This window comes from Ipomoea triloba, chromosome 1 (genome assembly GCF_003576645.1).
Source record: "Ipomoea triloba cultivar NCNSP0323 chromosome 1, ASM357664v1".
In the NCBI taxonomy this organism is placed as follows: Eukaryota; Viridiplantae; Streptophyta; class Magnoliopsida; order Solanales; family Convolvulaceae; genus Ipomoea; species Ipomoea triloba.
Genome location: NC_044916.1, coordinates 35,148,665 through 35,166,071, shown reverse-complemented (window position 1 = coordinate 35,166,071; position 17,407 = coordinate 35,148,665). Strand labels below are relative to the sequence as shown.

Here is a 17,407-nt window from a genome sequence, read left to right as displayed (position 1 = left end):
CAAAGCTTCTACATTTTGTGGAATTAGATTTAGAAGGAGTTGGGATTAAAGAACTCCCCTCATCGATTCAACAACTACATGGCCTTACTAAGCTATGTTTGATTAGATGTGAAAATCTGGTTTGCCTTTTTACTGGCTTATGTATGCTAGAAAAACTTGAAGTTCTTTAAGATTACATTCTGCAGTAAAATGAAAAACTTGAAGTTCTTTAAGATTACATTCTGCAGTAAAATAAAGTCATTGCCACTCTTTAAGATTACATTCTGCAGTAAAATAAAGTCATTGCCACTTAATGGCTTGACCATTTTGGATCGCCGGAGAAAGAGAACGCCATTTTGGATCGCCAGAGAAGCAAAAGAACAGATGAATTCGCCGGAGAAGAAGAAAGTATATGTGAAATGTCTAAAATACCCTCATTATTTTAGGGTTTATGATTTTCCGGCGAAATTTCGCCGGTAATTTGGCCGGAGTGACCAAAATCGATACAAATTGAAAAGTCGTGGTATGCAATTAACACGTTTGAAAGTCGTGGATGTAAATTAATAGGACCCCTATAGTCAGTAGACCAAAATGGCAATTTGCTCTTATAATTATTAATACATAAGGGCATATCGATCTTTTATACACATTTTCCTTACTCTTTTACCTCCAACCAAACAATAGAATTAATATTACCAGTACTTTCTTTTCCACGAACCAAACAATAGAATTCATTTTCCTAGGAACTACTTTTCCATGGAATTGCACTTGCACTTCCCTTCAAATATTTTCCGCGAACCAAACGAGTCCTGAATTGTAAAGCCAATTCTATTGGCTGAAGTGACTTTCTCTAATGATATGTTTAAATCTTTAATTTCATAAACCCAACTATCCAAGTAAAGCCAAAAGTTAATTTTGTATACTTCTTTTTTTTGGGGGGGGGGGGGGGGGGGGGGGGGGGNCCCCCCCCCCCCCCCCCCCCCCCCCCCAAAAAAAAGAAGTATACAAAATTAACTTTTGGCTTTACTTGGATAGTTGGGTTTATGAAATTAAAGATTTAAACATATCATTAGAGAAAGTCACTTCAGCCAATAGAATTGGCTTTACAATTCAGGACTCGTTTGGTTCGCGGAAAATATTTGAAGGGAAGTGCAAGTGCAATTCCATGGAAAAGTAGTTCCTAGGAAAATGAATTCTATTGTTTGGTTCGTGGAAAAGAAAGTACTGGTAATATTAATTCTATTGTTTGGTTGGAGGTAAAAGAGTAAGGAAAATGTGTATAAAAGATCGATATGCCCTTATGTATTAATAATTATAAGAGCAAATTGCCATTTTGGTCTACTGACTATAGGGGTCCTATTAATTTACATCCACGACTTTCAAACGTGTTAATTGCATACCACGACTTTTCAATTTGTATCGATTTTGGTCACTCCGGCCAAATTACCGGCGAAATTTCGCCGGAAAATCATAAACCCTAAAATAATGAGGGTATTTTAGACATTTCACATATACTTTCTTCTTCTCCGGCGAATTCATCTGTTCTTTTGCTTCTCTGGCGATCCAAAATGGCGTTCTCTTTCTCCGGCGATCCAAAATGGTCAAGCCATTAAGTGGCAATGACTTTATTTTACTGCAGAATGTAATCTTAAAGAACTTCAAGTGATACAAATTGAAAAGTCGTGGTATGCAATTAACACGTTTGAAAGTCGTGGATGTAAATTAATAGGACCCCTATAGTCAGTAGACCAAAATGGCAATTTGCTCTTATAATTATTAATACATAAGGGCATATCGATCTTTTATACACATTTTCCTTACTCTTTTACCTCCAACCAAACAATAGAATTAATATTACCAGTACTTTCTTTTCCACGAACCAAACAATAGAATTCATTTTCCTAGGAACTACTTTTCCATGGAATTGCACTTGCACTTCCCTTCAAATATTTTCCGCGAACCAAACGAGTCCTGAATTGTAAAGCCAATTCTATTGGCTGAAGTGACTTTCTCTAATGATATGTTTAAATCTTTAATTTCATAAACCCAACTATCCAAGTAAAGCCAAAAGTTAATTTTGTATACTTCTTTTTTTGGGGGGGGGGGGGAAGGGGAGGGGGGGATTTAATATACTTAGATTATTCAGGCACCCATCCATAGGCCATAGCCCACACAAAGTAAAGCACCATTTTTTAAATTGTTTCTTATTTGGGCCAATATAAAAGCCCGGTCCAGTTTTAAAGGTATTCTTTTTTTTTTTTAGAAGATAATTTTAAAGGTATTGTTACTCAGTGAAATTCTAAAGCAATTATTATTGTACGTACTTAGGATGGCAATGGGGCGAGACGGAGGCGGGGAGTATATTTTCCATTCCCGTTTCTGAAATTTCAATCTTGTTTCCATTCCTGTCCTTATTCTCAGCGGAAAATAGTTTCCAACCCAGTTTCCACGGAGAATTAGGTGGGGACGGGGTCAATTCTTAATCAAAATTTATATTAGTGTAATTTTAATTTTAAAAATTAAGATTTTAATATATATATAATTTTTAATTATAATAATTTTTTTCAAAAAAAAAAATTATAATAATTATTCAGGGACGGGGTATGTAGGGCTGGGAAGGGTATACCCGTTCCCGTCCCACTCTCTAACGGGGAATTACATACATTTCTCGTCCCTGTTTCCTAAAAATTTTTCCCATCTCCGTCTCCATCGGAGCAGAGATCAGGGAATCAGGGATGCCCGTCAAGGACGGGGCAAATTGTCATCCCTATATGTACTACGGTGTGGATTATACTATCAAATAATGAGCATTTAGTACATAAATAATGTACTTTTAGTATATTAACATGTACATTGTATTTACGGGAATATATTATTTTAGTATCGAAAGTACATTATTTTATATAATGTACATTCATTACACGGATAATGTACTTTAAAAAAAATTGAATAATGTACTTTTAGTATATTAAAATATTTTTTTTTGTTATGGTCCACCCACGCACACAGTATTATATGGACAATGGTCCATACAATAGTTTGCCATTCTAAAGTATCAACCTCAACGAGTCCACTTGTACATAAATAATACAATATAAAAGAATAGCAACCCTATTAGCTTTTTTTTTTTTTTTTTCCATTGATTTTTGTTTGTTAGATACATGTAGGAGAGAGAGGGAGAGGGAAGAAAAAGAAAAATGAAAAAAATTGACAACAAAATTTTATTTTAAAAAAAGAAACAAATAAAGAAATTGTTTTCTATGTGCCTAGTTATTTCATGCACATAGCAAGTGTGCCCAACACCCACCTGTTATTAGTTTTCTCCCAAATTCTTTTCAATTAGTGGGCTCCATTAAAAATCAAATTTGTATGAGAAAAATGCCCCTAACCTCCCTCCCCATTTGTTCAAAAAATTAGCTTACACAAATTTTTTTTTATTTTCTTTTGTTGAAAAAATCTCTCCAAAAAATGTAAATGTGGTTGCTCTAAATGATAAGATTTTTTTTTGTACATAGCATGTCCCTATATTACTTGGTATAAACCTAATGTCTTTTCTAAATTCCTTATGTTTACACTTAATACAAACAAACATTTGTAAATAAAAGCGCGTGTTAAATTTCTTTTGTTCTATCTTCCCTTCAACATTAATTTTAGAATTAATATCACTTTTGGTCCCATTACTTTTGAGGTCTTATCACTTTTGGTGCACAATTTTAAATTTTTTCAATTTTGGTGCTTAACTTTGTTATTTTTGTCAATTTTGATCCTTCTGGCTAGATTAACAGCGAAATGTTGTCGAATTTTATATTTTAAGAACAAAATCATTATCCGAATGAAAGATCTTCAATATCTAAACAAAAGAAAAATCATATTAAGAAAAAAAAAAAAGGTTTGTCAATCGTCAATGCTATAAATCTCATTGATCTCTGTATTGTTTTAATCTGTCTTTCTCATTATTTGTATCGACCAAACATCTATAAATATGATTTTACAGTGATTTTGTTTAGACATTGAAGATACTTCATTGAGATGATGATTTTACCCTTAAAAATATAAAATTCAGCAACATTTCGCTGTCAATTTGGCCAGAAGGATCAAAACTGATAAAAATAACAAAGTTAGGCACCAAAATTGAAAAAATTTAAAGTTGTACACCAAAATTGATAAAACTCAAAAGTCGTGGGGACCAAAAGTAATATTAATTCTTAATTTTAACCCCCCAAAAAGGATCTATCACTCTAACTCTACCCTATTCTAGAATTGAATGTCTCATGTTTTAGAGGAAGATCCCATAATGCCCAAATTTCCATAGCTTTAATTACTTTCAATAATGTTGCGCCCTTCTAAAAAGAATCTTTTAGAAGCTAAACCACAATTAGCATGATCACGTGATCTAATTAATTCATTGTAAGTACGTTCAGATGCATATATTAAATCCTAATTACTACATACCTCTTGAAAAAAATAAGCACGTGATCTTCATTATTGGATTGAAAAATAGGGACAGATCTATCCTCTGATCTAATTTCACGGTGAATGACAACTCATCATACCCTATACTATATAGTTTAATCCAGCCATAACTATCCCACTAGCATCATAATTAACATTAATTATCATGGTTAATCCGACTATAAATATGGCAGCAGGCTTCTCCTATTCCCCAAGCTAAGATAGCTAGAGACAAATAGAGATCGAGATATGGCGAACAAAATAGCGATGCTGATGGTGGTGGTTGTGGTGGCGGTGATATGCGGCGGCGGCAAGCGGCAGTGCGCCCTGGCCGACGCCGCCTGCGACCAACAAGTTCAAGCCCTCTCTAACAATTGCTATAGCTACGTAGCGAAGGGCACTACACAAACTACGCCGTCGGCGGCATGTTGCACAGCGGTCAAAGCTACAACAGTCGCCTGCGCATGTTCCTATGTTACGCCTATTGTTGAGGCCTTTGTTGACGCTAATAAGGTGGTTTATGTTGCAAGTTATTGTGGATTGGCTGTTCCTCATGGCACAAAATGTGGCAGTAAGTTCATTCAATTCCCATATATGTACTGTCGTTTATATATTTTAATTTGCTTTTATTAATATTGTGTTGATGGGTTCGTTTGATTTAATTTGCAGGTGTTACTGTTCCATAAAGCAAACTAAAGCTAAACTATCATATATATGGAAGTAATATAATAAGGCATGCCCGCAGGATATGCATGCATGCATGCGTACGTCTTGTTAGTTTATTTTAATTTGCTTCTTTGTAATTTCAATAATCAAAGACTACAAGCAATGTATAATGCTTGCTTGTGATCTTGTAGCGTTTAATGTAGCTTCTTTGTAATGGTTTTATTTTGATAATTGATCAAATGTTGTTTCAACTCTGATCTCTTCCCCTCCCATGCCCCAATAACATTCTTCATTTTTATCTCCTTTAAAAAAAAAAAAAAAAAGAAAGAAAAACCATGTCAAACCCAATATTATTAAAATCAATTATAATACTTCACTATATTTGTGCAGCAAAAATAAAAATAAAAATGACTTCACTATATTTGTGAAAAAAAAAAAAGAAGAAAAAAAAAGAAGCTAAGGTATAAAATAACATTTAATTATATATGGTGAGTCTAATGTGAGACGGGTCGAGTCAGTATGAAAATGTAATATTTATGCTGAAAATTGTTATATTAGTTAGAGATAAATTCTTTTCTACTTATAAGGGAAAATATGTATAATATTTTGAAGAAAATAAAAATGTAATATTTAGGAATTGAGCAATTACTTATGAGAAAATAAAAAATTAAAAAATAAAATACTAATTAGAATAAATTGATTGATTGTTACTAATAATGATAATAGGTAGAGGACATTTTTTAAACTTGCAAAAATTAATTAATTAAAACATGTGGATGCGATGGTGTTTCCTGATAAGGAAGAGGGTTTTGTGGTAGCGAGTGCACATGAGGGGGAGAGGGACTTTTTAGCAGCAAGAAATGGTTCGGTTAGATGTCTCCACGATCCTATTTTAACAGAGGTTATGGCAATAAAGAAGGCCCTATGGCCCTATCTTAGGCGATGGACTATGGTTGGCAAAGGTTGGCTATTTTCTCAGACTGCCAATTGATTTGTTTGGAGAGGTCAGCACCGATGCATTCTTATGTTGGTTGTGATCTTCGCGATTGTTTTACTCTGAAACGATTCTTTGTTGATGTGTCGTTCAATTTTGTTCCTAGATCAGCAAATCTGTTAGTTAATGCTTTAGCTAGAGCGGCGGCTTCTCAGTTTGGTCCTCGTTCTTGATTTTCTACTTTCCCGTATTGTATTTAGCATTTACTTTCAAGTGATTAATATATCTAGTTCTTTTGATTTAAAAAAATGATATTAAATTATAAACTTCAAAATATTTAACTTTAATTATCGCAACCAGCAACGTTTTATAATTATTTTGTTGGTCAGTAAGTATGGTGAAGCTCCACATTGAAACGTGATTCCTAAATAATCTTTAAAATAAGAGAACCATTATTGATTATTCAACAGAAAAGAAATTAATAAATTTTCTTAGGCCTACTAACCTTTTTCAAATGTTTGCACGTTTGATGCGTGAAACGTCAGACAACTTTTGTGCGCTCAATTTGTTTAGGCCGGGTCTCTGCATGCCGATGTTTTTGAACTTTACTCTACCAGAAGTTGCTGGGAAACTTAACCGTTGGACACAATTAGTACTATTCCACCTGTCATGGAAAACTTTGCCTCAAATCTTTCTATAACAAATATTAAATGACCGCTTTCAAGGCCATCTAATCAGTATAAAAATTAACTTTTTTACATAAATATTTTATCATACTCTTCTAAATCTTTCATTGCAATTCACAATCGCACTAATAATTACTCCCTTTTTCACATTTTACTTGTCTTACTTTCCTTTTTAGTTTGTCACAAAATGTTGTCCTATTTCCAAAATTGAACATCACCATCATTATATTCTACTTTTCCCAATTTATCATTATGACTTTTATTTTCTTTATTGCTTTTATTTTCAAAAGTGAAAAAGTTGAGGGCATAATTGAAAAACATATCACATTTACTTTAATTTCTTAAAAAGTGTGCAAAAAGTAAATGAGACATCCAATTCGAGACAAGGGGAGTAATATATATACAAATGAAAGAGTTCATTAAAGTAGGTCTCTTATATGATCTTAATTATAATGTTTTAATTATTCTCTTCAACTCTAATATTCTACTTTTCAAAAAAAAAAAAAAAAACTCTAATATTCTACAACATCGCTCTCAAAGGTCATAATAAATAGCCCGTAGCTTGGCTATAAGCCAATAAATTGATAATAAAAAAAAAATTAACAACATTTTGATATGAAGCATGTGTAGAGTATTTCAAAAAACAATTTAATCACTTTTTAAAAAATTATTAGGATGAACTGCAATCAAAACGATTGGAGCAATTCATTCTTCAAACGTAAATAATAATATAATTTCGTTTTAAAATAAAGTAACCCCATATAAAATAATCATTAATTATTTATATGGGACATGGCCCTAATGATTAAAGTTACTTAGACCGGGCGGCATAGGTTTATTTGTAGGGTCATTTATATATATATGCTTTGGATGAAATGGCATAAATGTATGATCCACAACAGCCTAGCAGCACTTCGATTTAGCTTAGCTACAACTACTCGTTGCTATTTGGATAAGTTAAAAGAATGTTATATGCCAAACAAAAATGTTTTAATTGCCTAATCCTAACTAATCCAACACTGCGTCGTATAAAAAAATAGTATGTATAATAAACCCTTAATGTTGCTTAATAAGACAACAGAATAGTAATTTAATTCCAAATTAATAAAAATAAAATATGACAATCAAATACTACAAACATCTTTTAACCATAATTGATAATACAAAATAAAACCACTAACGTGAATCCTGGCCCCTCGGTTTGCAAGTTGTTACCCCATTTCCATGTCACTTCTCCTGACCTTTCGCATATGTCTAATTCTAATACTAAATTTAAAAAATGTATTATGTTTCAACTTAAATATAAGAGTCTAAATTGATAGTCAAATTATATATTTAGGTAACAGATCAAATAAAAACTCGCATCTATGTGTCAATTGAAAGTGTGGACTTGTGCACTTATAACGATTATTATAAATTTTTAAAAGGTTTGTGTTGCACTTTTGATTACTTATTATATTTTACATAGATAGGATTATATTGCATACTTTTATAATTTCTGAAGTTTAGTTTTGAGCTGCACTATTTATAAGTATAGTAATTTACTCATTTATTGTTTGTGTTGTGCATTTTATGATACTTATGAGTACAACTCAAAAAATATAATTCAAGCACTTTGCAACTTTGAGTGGTGCACGTTTGCACCTAATTCATCTCCAATATATATGCTCAATAGAGTCAAATAATAACTTTATTACAAAAAAAAAAAAAAACTTTTTTTTAATACTACTTACTCTATTACAATGTACTATCTGTTCATAACCACGTTCTCAACATATTGAAGCACAAAAAGTCAATATCGCCTCTACTAAGACTCTTAGCAACTTGGTGTCACTGGACCACAAAATCCTTGGCTATTACAAGAAAACACTTAAATGCTCACAAACTGCTAACTAAAATTTACTGGTAAATTAAATACTTACTAATTTGATTGATTTATTCAATTAGTACAATATTTTTTTAGTGATTGATTTTGAATTATTCAGCATGCATCTAGTATAATAATTGAGTATAGAAACCAAGAATCTTTAATTTATCCTTAACCTAAATATTAATGAATAGTATTGATATACCATACCACATTCCATTTGTATGTACTTTCAAATTCAACTTGTAATAACAAGTACAGAAATCATGTGCATATTACAGATATGATTAGTCTCCATGATAAGCTAGCTAGTATCAAGAATTTGCTGTCCGATGTCATAGCCTCATAGGTGAGATCTAAGAATAATTGAACCAAAGAATCAGAATTGAATTGGTGTCCAAAAATAATGATCAAGTGGATGAAACACAATTTTTGTACTTAAAGTTTAAGAGTTTGATTCTTGACAACATCTCTTAATTGAGTTCATAATATAAGTATTCCTAATGTGACGACCTTGTGTGATTTGTATTTAACAAAGAGAGAAAAAAAAAAAAAACTAGCTTAGTATAAAATAGAAGAAGTAACAAAATCATAGTTTTTTTTAAAAAAAAAAAATTTACTTTCACAAAGCAATTCAACAAGAACACAAACAAGCAATTAACAACAATTGATCATTATCATAAAATTCATAATATTCACATACAAATTAAAGAAGCTATTCAAGCTAATAAGTACATATGAACCGAGTTCATTCCGATTTCCATCTTATTACGTTATAATACAACGTAACCCGCTCATCTGATCTGAATACCATACAGATCTGATGGAAAAATTAAAAAAATTAATAATAATCAACATAAAAGCTACGGTCTTTCTCAACAAAAATAAAAAGAATAAAAGTAAAACGTACGGAGTAGCAGAAAAGAATAATTTTGAGATCTCCGAGGTTTACATGAATCTCAAACCACGGCAACCCTCTCCCGCGTAGTCTTCGAATGCATAAGCCGTTCATTCACTCTGTTCTTCTTCCGCCGGAGCAATTTTGACCAGAACCCCGCCGTTTTCCCCTTCCCGTCGTCTTCCACTCGCCGCCGTCTTGTAATGAAAGCCACCGACCTACTCTTCATCATCAGACCGCTTATATCTTGAACGCGGCGGCGGGACGGCGACGAGCACGAGGAAACACCGGAGGAGGAGGAGAGAGGAGACAGAGACGAGGAAGAGCAGGAAGAGGCCATCGTGGTGGTGTTGCTACCTGAAACGGTGGCTGTGTAGAGCTGAGAGAGTTTTTCCATGAGGCAAACGGAGCAAACTCCCGGAGACTGGGCGTTCTTTGGGTGTTTCCGGCAGATCAGGTCCTTTGGCGGCCGCGGTCTTGGTCTAGTGATTTCCATTTGTGTGTTTGTTGATTAGTTGTGTTTGGTGTTGCGGTGGCTGGAATATAAAGAGAGGGTGGTGCATGGGAGTTTCTTTGATACTTCATGTGAGGTTCATCGCGTGCTTCTTAAAATATGACTTTTTTGACGGTTTGTGGGTTTGAAAAGTCTGGTGAAGACAATCTATCCACTGCACGGTTGGAACGATGATGTCTCATCGTGAGTGGGTCTACGCTTGCTCAGACTAACAATATTAATATTTTATTTTTATTTATTTCCCAATTATTACTCGTGATTAATTTTCAATTCTTCAAATTTTAAAATCCTATATATTTTTCTTATTAATATCATTTCCTAATGTTTACTCTTCGTTTTTTTTTTTAAATATTTATTTTCATTATGTTAGGTACTTAGGTTTAGACCCTTGCTTGATTAATTGTTGACCAAAAGCAGCATCCTTCTTCATTACTATGCAATTAAAGAAATATATATTTGTGTGTTGGTTATTAGCTATACTTTAAAAAGTTTTGACAAATGGTATAACAATTAACAATTCATATATTAATATATAGATCAATAAATAGTTCACATAGAATTCAAATATTTTGATGATCATGATATTTAAGAGTGATGTTAGTACGCAATATAATATTTAAAAAATTCTTTAAATTATAGCAAATTATACTTTTGCTAAAAAATCATATTATTAAGATTGACATGTGTCTTTTCAAGTACAACCATTATTAATTTTTTTTTTTAAATTAAATGGCATTATTAACTAATTACAGCTAACATGATAAACGACCAATTTCTTTTTTTTTTTTTTTTTTGAAGTGTGATAGCACAAGTGCACAACGTTCATAATACGTTTGAAAGTTCTAGTGTTCTAGTGTTCTACATGATTAATTAATTATGATTTGATGTGTGTATATTAAGACAATGAATATTAACTAAAGGCTACACATTTGAGTATTATACTCTACTTATGCATAACATCTAGTAGCTTTTATATACATTTTAATTAAATTTTATATATAAGTTAATCTTATATTGGGGGAGCAATTGCCCTCATTCCCCCGAAATCCCCTACCGGTTACATCTTTACTCATACAGCTACTATATGTTGTTAAAAGAATTTGTAATAACAACAAATTTTAAGATAAAAAACAAGTATGTGAAGTATGATTCTCGTATTAGAATGTCACAAATTCAATTATTGTCAATTTTTTTTCGGTTTTGGATGTTGCATCGGGTAAAGTAGCAACGGTAACGCATATAGGTAACTGAATTGTTCAAATTTGTACGAAAAAATCAATCGGTAAAAATCATGAGCATTTTTTAGTTAAACCAAGTCAAATTTACTATTTTACATGTGCATAGAAGTTGACATTATCATGCACAACGTACATGTAGATAGCAATTGTGAATTTTTTTTGTTTTTTATTTTTGTAAATTGAAGTTTATTCTTCGCATCGTATTGCTGGGCTAATGTAGTGCACTCTGCTCAGAATGCTACAACTAATTGGTTTCCTATCTACTTCTACCAATTTAAATGCAACAAGCACCCTTGAAAAACACATTTCTCTAGCTAGCTATGTCATTTCATTAAAAATAAATAATAAAACAAATTTTCATCAAATCTTTTAATGTGAACATAAATTTATAATCAAATTTATAGTTGGACGCTTTTTATTATTATTTTTCACTCATTAAAGTGGACCAAACGATATTTTCTAATTAATTCTAGAGGATCTCCATTTATTATTTGATAAACGAAAATGTAAGATGTTTCTATTGCGAAGGATTCCTAAAGAATCACATCTAAGGCACCTATATACCTAACACAAGGGGAAAAATAAAACAGATTGTAAAAAAAATCTGGAAATCCATATTTAACCCGTGGGCATTCGAAAACATACAATATTATTTGTTTTCATTTAAATGTATTACGTATGTGATCATTCAAAAAAATTAAATTGTAGGTCAAATGTGTTGAGTATGATTATCGTATCAAAAGGTCCTCAGTTCAATTCTTGCTAAGCATAAAGTGTTCTTAATACATTTTACCTCTTTTATGTAGTTTGCACGTTATTATATAGGAGCACAATTTACTACTCAAGTAGTGATTGTGAGTTTCAAAACATTAAAAAAAAAAAAAAAAAACTTCAATTGTGGGGTAGGAACCAAGCCTATGAAGAAAATGGTGTAGCTAGTAGGTACTAGTCCCATTATCACGTGGAATTTAGTGTAAAGTTAGATTGTGACCGACTTTTTTAGGTATATGTTATGGGAAGAGAACAAAATTTAATTAGTACAGAGTTATATATTATAAATGATTTTTTTGAATAAAGATTAATATTTTAAAAAAATTAGTATAGTTTATTGTTAAAAGTACTATCAAACAAAAAAAGTTATAAATAAAAAAAAAAAGTAAAAAGAAAAAAAAAATAAAGAACTGGTTTGATCAATGAATAATAAACAAGACAAGTAAAATATGATAGAGTGACTATTACGAAATGCTGACTAGGAATAGTTGATGAAATGCACTAATATGAATGCATTAATTACGTATTCAAAAGAATGTGTTGGAATTGGAAGAACAATTGAAGTGGTGCATTGACAAGTAACCATCCATCCGATAAGTCAATGGCGAACTAAAACTTGACTAGCATATAAAACGTTGAACGGGTGCAAATAGGGCAAATTATTGTATGGACCATGGTCCACACAGCTGTGTGGACCATGATAAAATGTACATTTTAATGTACATCCCCTGAATATAATGTACATTATTTTTATACTGAATGTACATTATTTTTATATTGAATGTGAATTATTTGATAGTATGGTCCACACAATAATGATTGGTACAATAGTACTACTACACCATTGACAAAGATAGCTTGTTGGACCTTTATAATTGGGCTTCATCCTCCAAAGCCCATCCAACTATACATTTTAATGGGCTAAACTTCAATCTAAGCCCATTAACCTCACCTATGACCTACCCGCCGCAATTTCATGGCTATCTAAAATCAGTGTGGGCCTTGCTGTCAGACAACCACCGCCCTTTCTACCAAGTTAGCGCTAATGAGAATATGATCATATTGTAAAAGGTGAAAACCAATCACCACTAAAAATATCATATTTATCAATTTTTAATAAAATTTTAAATAGCCATGAAATTGTTAACTTTAATCCCAGGTTTCAATTCTTTACGTTATAATATAATGTTTTGTTCAATAGTTATAAAGTGTTTGGTGCAGTGCTAAATTTTAAATTAAAGTTGGGTGTACAAGGGAGGACCACCAGCAAGGCAACAGTGTCCTAATAAAGGCAAAGCAGAGCATAGGTTGTGGCTACTAGCTAGCTAGCTCCTAATATACATACACTCCGATTCCTTGTTGTCAAAGTTTTTGGTCGCACTGCACCCACCACATGGGTGACACAAACCAACAACATAGACCTTTCATGGAGGATTTTATTAAATGGGTAAACATGGAACAAGTTAAGACATGTGAATAATGTATGTGATCTTTTGGGGCATGGAAATATCTATATTTTATACCACCAACCTCATCATTAAGTTCTTATGTCTTCCTTCCATGCCAACATTTAATAATTCATCCAAAGACGTTAATTTAAGTTGTAAAGATTGGAGTCGAGATTCTGAGTAATTTAATCTGATTTACTTCTTTGGATCTATGTTTATTTAGTGCAGATAATGACTGTAGATTTTTCTGGTCATTCAAAAGAATAAAAACCAAAGATGCATGGAGGGTGTGAAGTTACAAAATTGTACTAGGGAGTAATTAGCAAAGCAAAGCCTTTTAAGGGTTAAGTACTTGAAGTAGTACACATGAATTATTTCCACTATGGAATTAATAATGATATGATTATATCCAATAATCCACTAATAGTTTCTGTAATCACCGCAGTACCAGTAAAGGTTAGGAGGCTGATCCAGTGAGAAAATATTGCAAGAATCCTCTGCGTTAAACCCACTAGCTTGCTCCTCCATTTTCACGAACTGTGGCTGGTAAAGTGATGAGCTTTTAGGCGGCATCAATGGCGGATAGTGGAAGCTGCAATCTTCATTGTTCAACACCCCGCTGGAGTCACTGTCTGATGAACCGTCTTTGAAGTCCATCAAATCTTTCGTCTCTGATGATAAACCGCAGTTTCTTGGAGCTGATGGATCTTGGTTTTCGTTGGCAGAGTGATTGCATTCTTTGTTTTCTTCCACCAGCTGTTTCTCTTTCAGCCCTTTAAGCTGCAGAAAATAAAGAAAAGATTGGTGAAAATTTTGATGGCTTAATTAAGTTAAGAAAAGTGGGAGATTATAGTTATATATATATACCTCTGCAATTAAGCCTTCCTTTTCTTGTTCAATTTTGATGTAATTGAGGTGCAGAGATTCATAATTTGCCTTGAGCAGATTGTAATCCCTCTCCAGTTGCTTAGTCTTGCAGCGGGCGCGGCGATTCTGGAACCAAATTGCAATCTGTCTGGGTTGAAGCCCCAATTCTGCGGCGATTTTCACTTTTCTTTCTGGGTCAAGCTTGTTGTCAACTTCAAACACTTTCTCCAGTGCATGAACCTGTTCAACACTCAATCTCCTCTTCTTCCCATTCATAATACCCACATTCTCTTCTACACTGTCATCATCATCTAACCCATCCAACATTGCCTGCAATTCACCGCTGTAAACCAAATTCTCCTTCATATCCTTCTCTGCATTCACCATACAAAAACCGTAAAAAAAACAGGAACTCTGAGGGTGAAGATTCAATCAGAGCAGAGGAATCAGGGGAATTTTACCTTGGGGTGGATAGAGCAAAGTGGCAGAAGAATCACAGAAACTGAACCTCTTCATAACTGCAGTGAGTGAATGAATAATAATAATGAAGAGATGGAGGGTTATAGAGTGAGGGGAGATAGGTATAAAGGCTAAAGAGTGTAGAGTTATAGCAGCAAAGGAGGGGAAGGAAAGAGGGAAGAAAAGGGATTGGTGCTTTTCATCAATCAGAGTGGATGAAACAGAAAAGGTGGAAAGGGAAGAGGAAAATGGCCAGAGTTTATATTGTTTTCTTCACAAGTATGGGGACAGCAGTAAACTTTGATTTATATTATTATTATTATGCTGCCCAGCTAGCCACTGCACATCTTTTTCTCCTCTCTCTCTCTTTCTTCCTTTCTTTATTGATGTGATATGACTTTCTATGTTTTTGACTTTTTCTCCTTTTCTGCTTTTCTAAACAATTTAATTGGGAGAGTTGAATCCGATCACTCAATTCACAGGAAAACTCTAATTAATTAAACATACATAATTATATCAGATATTATCAGTATTGGTGTCGACCTGAAAAGCGGAATAGTTATTGGATAAGAAAGGTATAGTAAATTAAGATGAGATTAAGTATGATGCATGCATATGCAAGGAATTAACAGAGGATTGGGGAGCAGAGAGTCCAGGCTGTAGGCATGGCGAAGGCAGGCAGGGTGGGAACTTGTGACAAAATATTGAGTAGAAATTGAAATTGCAACGTCGTCGTCTCTTAATTTGCAGTCGATCTGTTTCTGCCAAAATTTCTGATGTTTGCAACCAACCCCTCACGACTCACGTGGTGTGTTGCCCCTACTACAATATTTCCTTATTTAGAGACCAGCACTTCTTCACATGGGATGCCACCACTCTTGTTTTTTCTGTTGGGTAAGAACCTAAAACCAGCTACTACTACTTAAAAGAGTTTGTGCATTCACCAAACCCAATCTTATAACACTAATTAATAAATAATCAGTTTAAATTATTCATAATTAACTACTTCAAACTAAGTAAATTAATAAATCACTCATACGGGAAACACAACAAAAAAAATTAATAAAAATAAAAATTGTTTGGCACTCCTTTTATTATATATATATATATATAGGGATAGGGATTAGGGAAGGATTGAGCTGGTCAAATATGATTTATCCATATGAATGGTCCAAAAATGTTTCAAATGTTCTCATATAAATGAGGATTCTCATTTGAACATAAATCTATATATATATAAGGTTCATTTTAAAAATATTATAAATTTAAAAGTTTGTAATAATTATAAAATTGACTATGTATTCATTTTTACTGTACTAAAACACTCCATCATTAATGAATTTTGAGATTAGTCCTCACTTTTACACCTCATCTGATCATATATATATATATGACGATTACATCCCGGCATTGGCTGGGCGACACACTTGTTTTGTTATAGTTTTGAAAGATTAACGTTAAATGCGCATCATAATCATAGTAATAGTAGATAGGATTAAATATATACTGGGTGCCACATTAAACTCATTTCCCCAATCCATCCATCTTTTCCTAATACTTTTCTTCTTATTAGTATATATATATATATGTTTTCATATTAAATTAAAGCATGCATATTATACATGCGGGCATTATGCATTCTCATGGATGGTGACAGATTCACCTAACGATTGACTAAAACTGCAACTTTTGAGCTTTCAGTGTACGTGACGGGACTCCATCTCTTGAAATGCCCGTCCCGCAGCAACAAATTAAAGCTAGCTAAGCTGTAGTAAATTAAATTTCAATCATTTACTTAACTGCTAGCTTCAATTCTCGCATCCTATTCCCCTTTTTGCTGTTCTTTTGACTTCTCATCCCCTCCCTCTCCCACGCATGCTAGCTTCAAACTTCGCTTACTTCTGGCGTGTGCGTTTTCCGGCCACTCCCTTTTCGAAGCTTCTTCAATTTAATTGCATACCTAACTAAATAATATAATCCACGTCAAATAATTTTTTTTTTAGTACTATTGACTCTGTTACGATGTAGTATCTGTTCAAAGCTACTTTCTCAACCTACTAAAGCACAAAGAGTCAACCTACTAATTGACATGCATTCAGTACAGGCGATATTGACTTTTTGTGTTTCAATAGGTTAAGAAAGTAGTTATGAATAGATACTGCATTGTAACAGAGTCAATAGTACTCAAATAAATATTATATGTTTAACATGTCTCTCACGTGCGTGACGTTACTGGGCGACTTTTACATGGAATTAATCGGGATGCATTCTATATCAATTAAAAAATTAGACTGATAGTTGAACTGCATATTTATGTTTATAACATATATATATATATATAATATATCCATTGAATAATGAAAAGAAGGTAGTGGTAAAATTGAGAAGATGAGATGCGTGAGAGAGTTGAAGAAGCTAAGGTAAGTGGATCGACATGGGATGGCCAAAAACCGTCAAAAGAATAGTGGGCAGATCAGAATAGAATATGCAGCTGCGAGTAAGAAACTTATCACATGTGTTCACTGTAAACGTGTACGAATCGAAGTGTCAAAATTTTTGGTGGCATGCTTCGCTTTATTTGGCCCCTTAGCTTTTCTTATATCTTTCACCTTCAATTCTCTCCATAAC

The 17,407-nt window shown here is 33.0% G+C and overlaps 3 protein-coding genes across 3 annotated transcripts; 1 reads left to right on the top strand and 2 right to left on the bottom strand.

The window, feature by feature from the left end:
- Positions 1-4,680: 4,680 nt before the first annotated feature.
- LOC116013082 (non-specific lipid-transfer protein 2-like) lies at positions 4,681-5,117 on the top strand. The gene is made up of 2 exons (XM_031252744.1): positions 4,681-5,002; positions 5,101-5,117. The coding sequence occupies exons 1-2, from the start codon at positions 4,681-4,683 to the stop codon at positions 5,115-5,117; spliced, it is 339 nt and encodes a 112-aa protein (XP_031108604.1).
- A 4,426-nt stretch (positions 5,118-9,543) lies between these two features.
- LOC116013077 lies at positions 9,544-9,978 on the bottom strand. The gene has a single exon (XM_031252739.1). It carries the CDS (start codon positions 9,976-9,978, stop codon positions 9,544-9,546), a length of 435 nt encoding a protein of 144 aa, XP_031108599.1.
- Positions 9,979-13,740: 3,762 nt separating this feature from the next.
- On the bottom strand, positions 13,741-15,074 carry LOC116018971 (homeobox-leucine zipper protein ATHB-6-like). Its single transcript, XM_031259028.1, has 3 exons — positions 14,782-15,074; positions 14,321-14,694; positions 13,741-14,233 (listed from the first exon to the last, which is right to left on the bottom strand). The coding sequence occupies exons 1-3, from the start codon at positions 14,834-14,836 to the stop codon at positions 13,874-13,876; spliced, it is 789 nt and encodes a 262-aa protein (XP_031114888.1). The 5' UTR covers positions 14,837-15,074; the 3' UTR covers positions 13,741-13,873.
- Positions 15,075-17,407: the final 2,333 nt, after the last annotated feature.

Excerpts from the sequence above, each read along its gene's own strand:
- LOC116013082 (XM_031252744.1), top strand. The coding sequence starts at position 4,681 with ATGGCGAACAAAATAGCGATGCTGATGGTGGTGGTTGTGGTGGCGGTG.
- LOC116013077 (XM_031252739.1), bottom strand. The coding sequence starts at position 9,978 with ATGGAAATCACTAGACCAAGACCGCGGCCGCCAAAGGACCTGATCTGC.
- LOC116018971 (XM_031259028.1), bottom strand. The coding sequence starts at position 14,836 with ATGAAGAGGTTCAGTTTCTGTGATTCTTCTGCCACTTTGCTCTATCCA. Across the intron at positions 14,695-14,781 it reads TTTGCTCTATCCACCCCAAG|AGAAGGATATGAAGGAGAAT; the intron begins GTAAAATTCCCC and ends TGGTGAATGCAG. Across the intron at positions 14,234-14,320 it reads AGGAAGGCTTAATTGCAGAG|CTTAAAGGGCTGAAAGAGAA; the intron begins GTATATATATAT and ends TATTTTCTGCAG.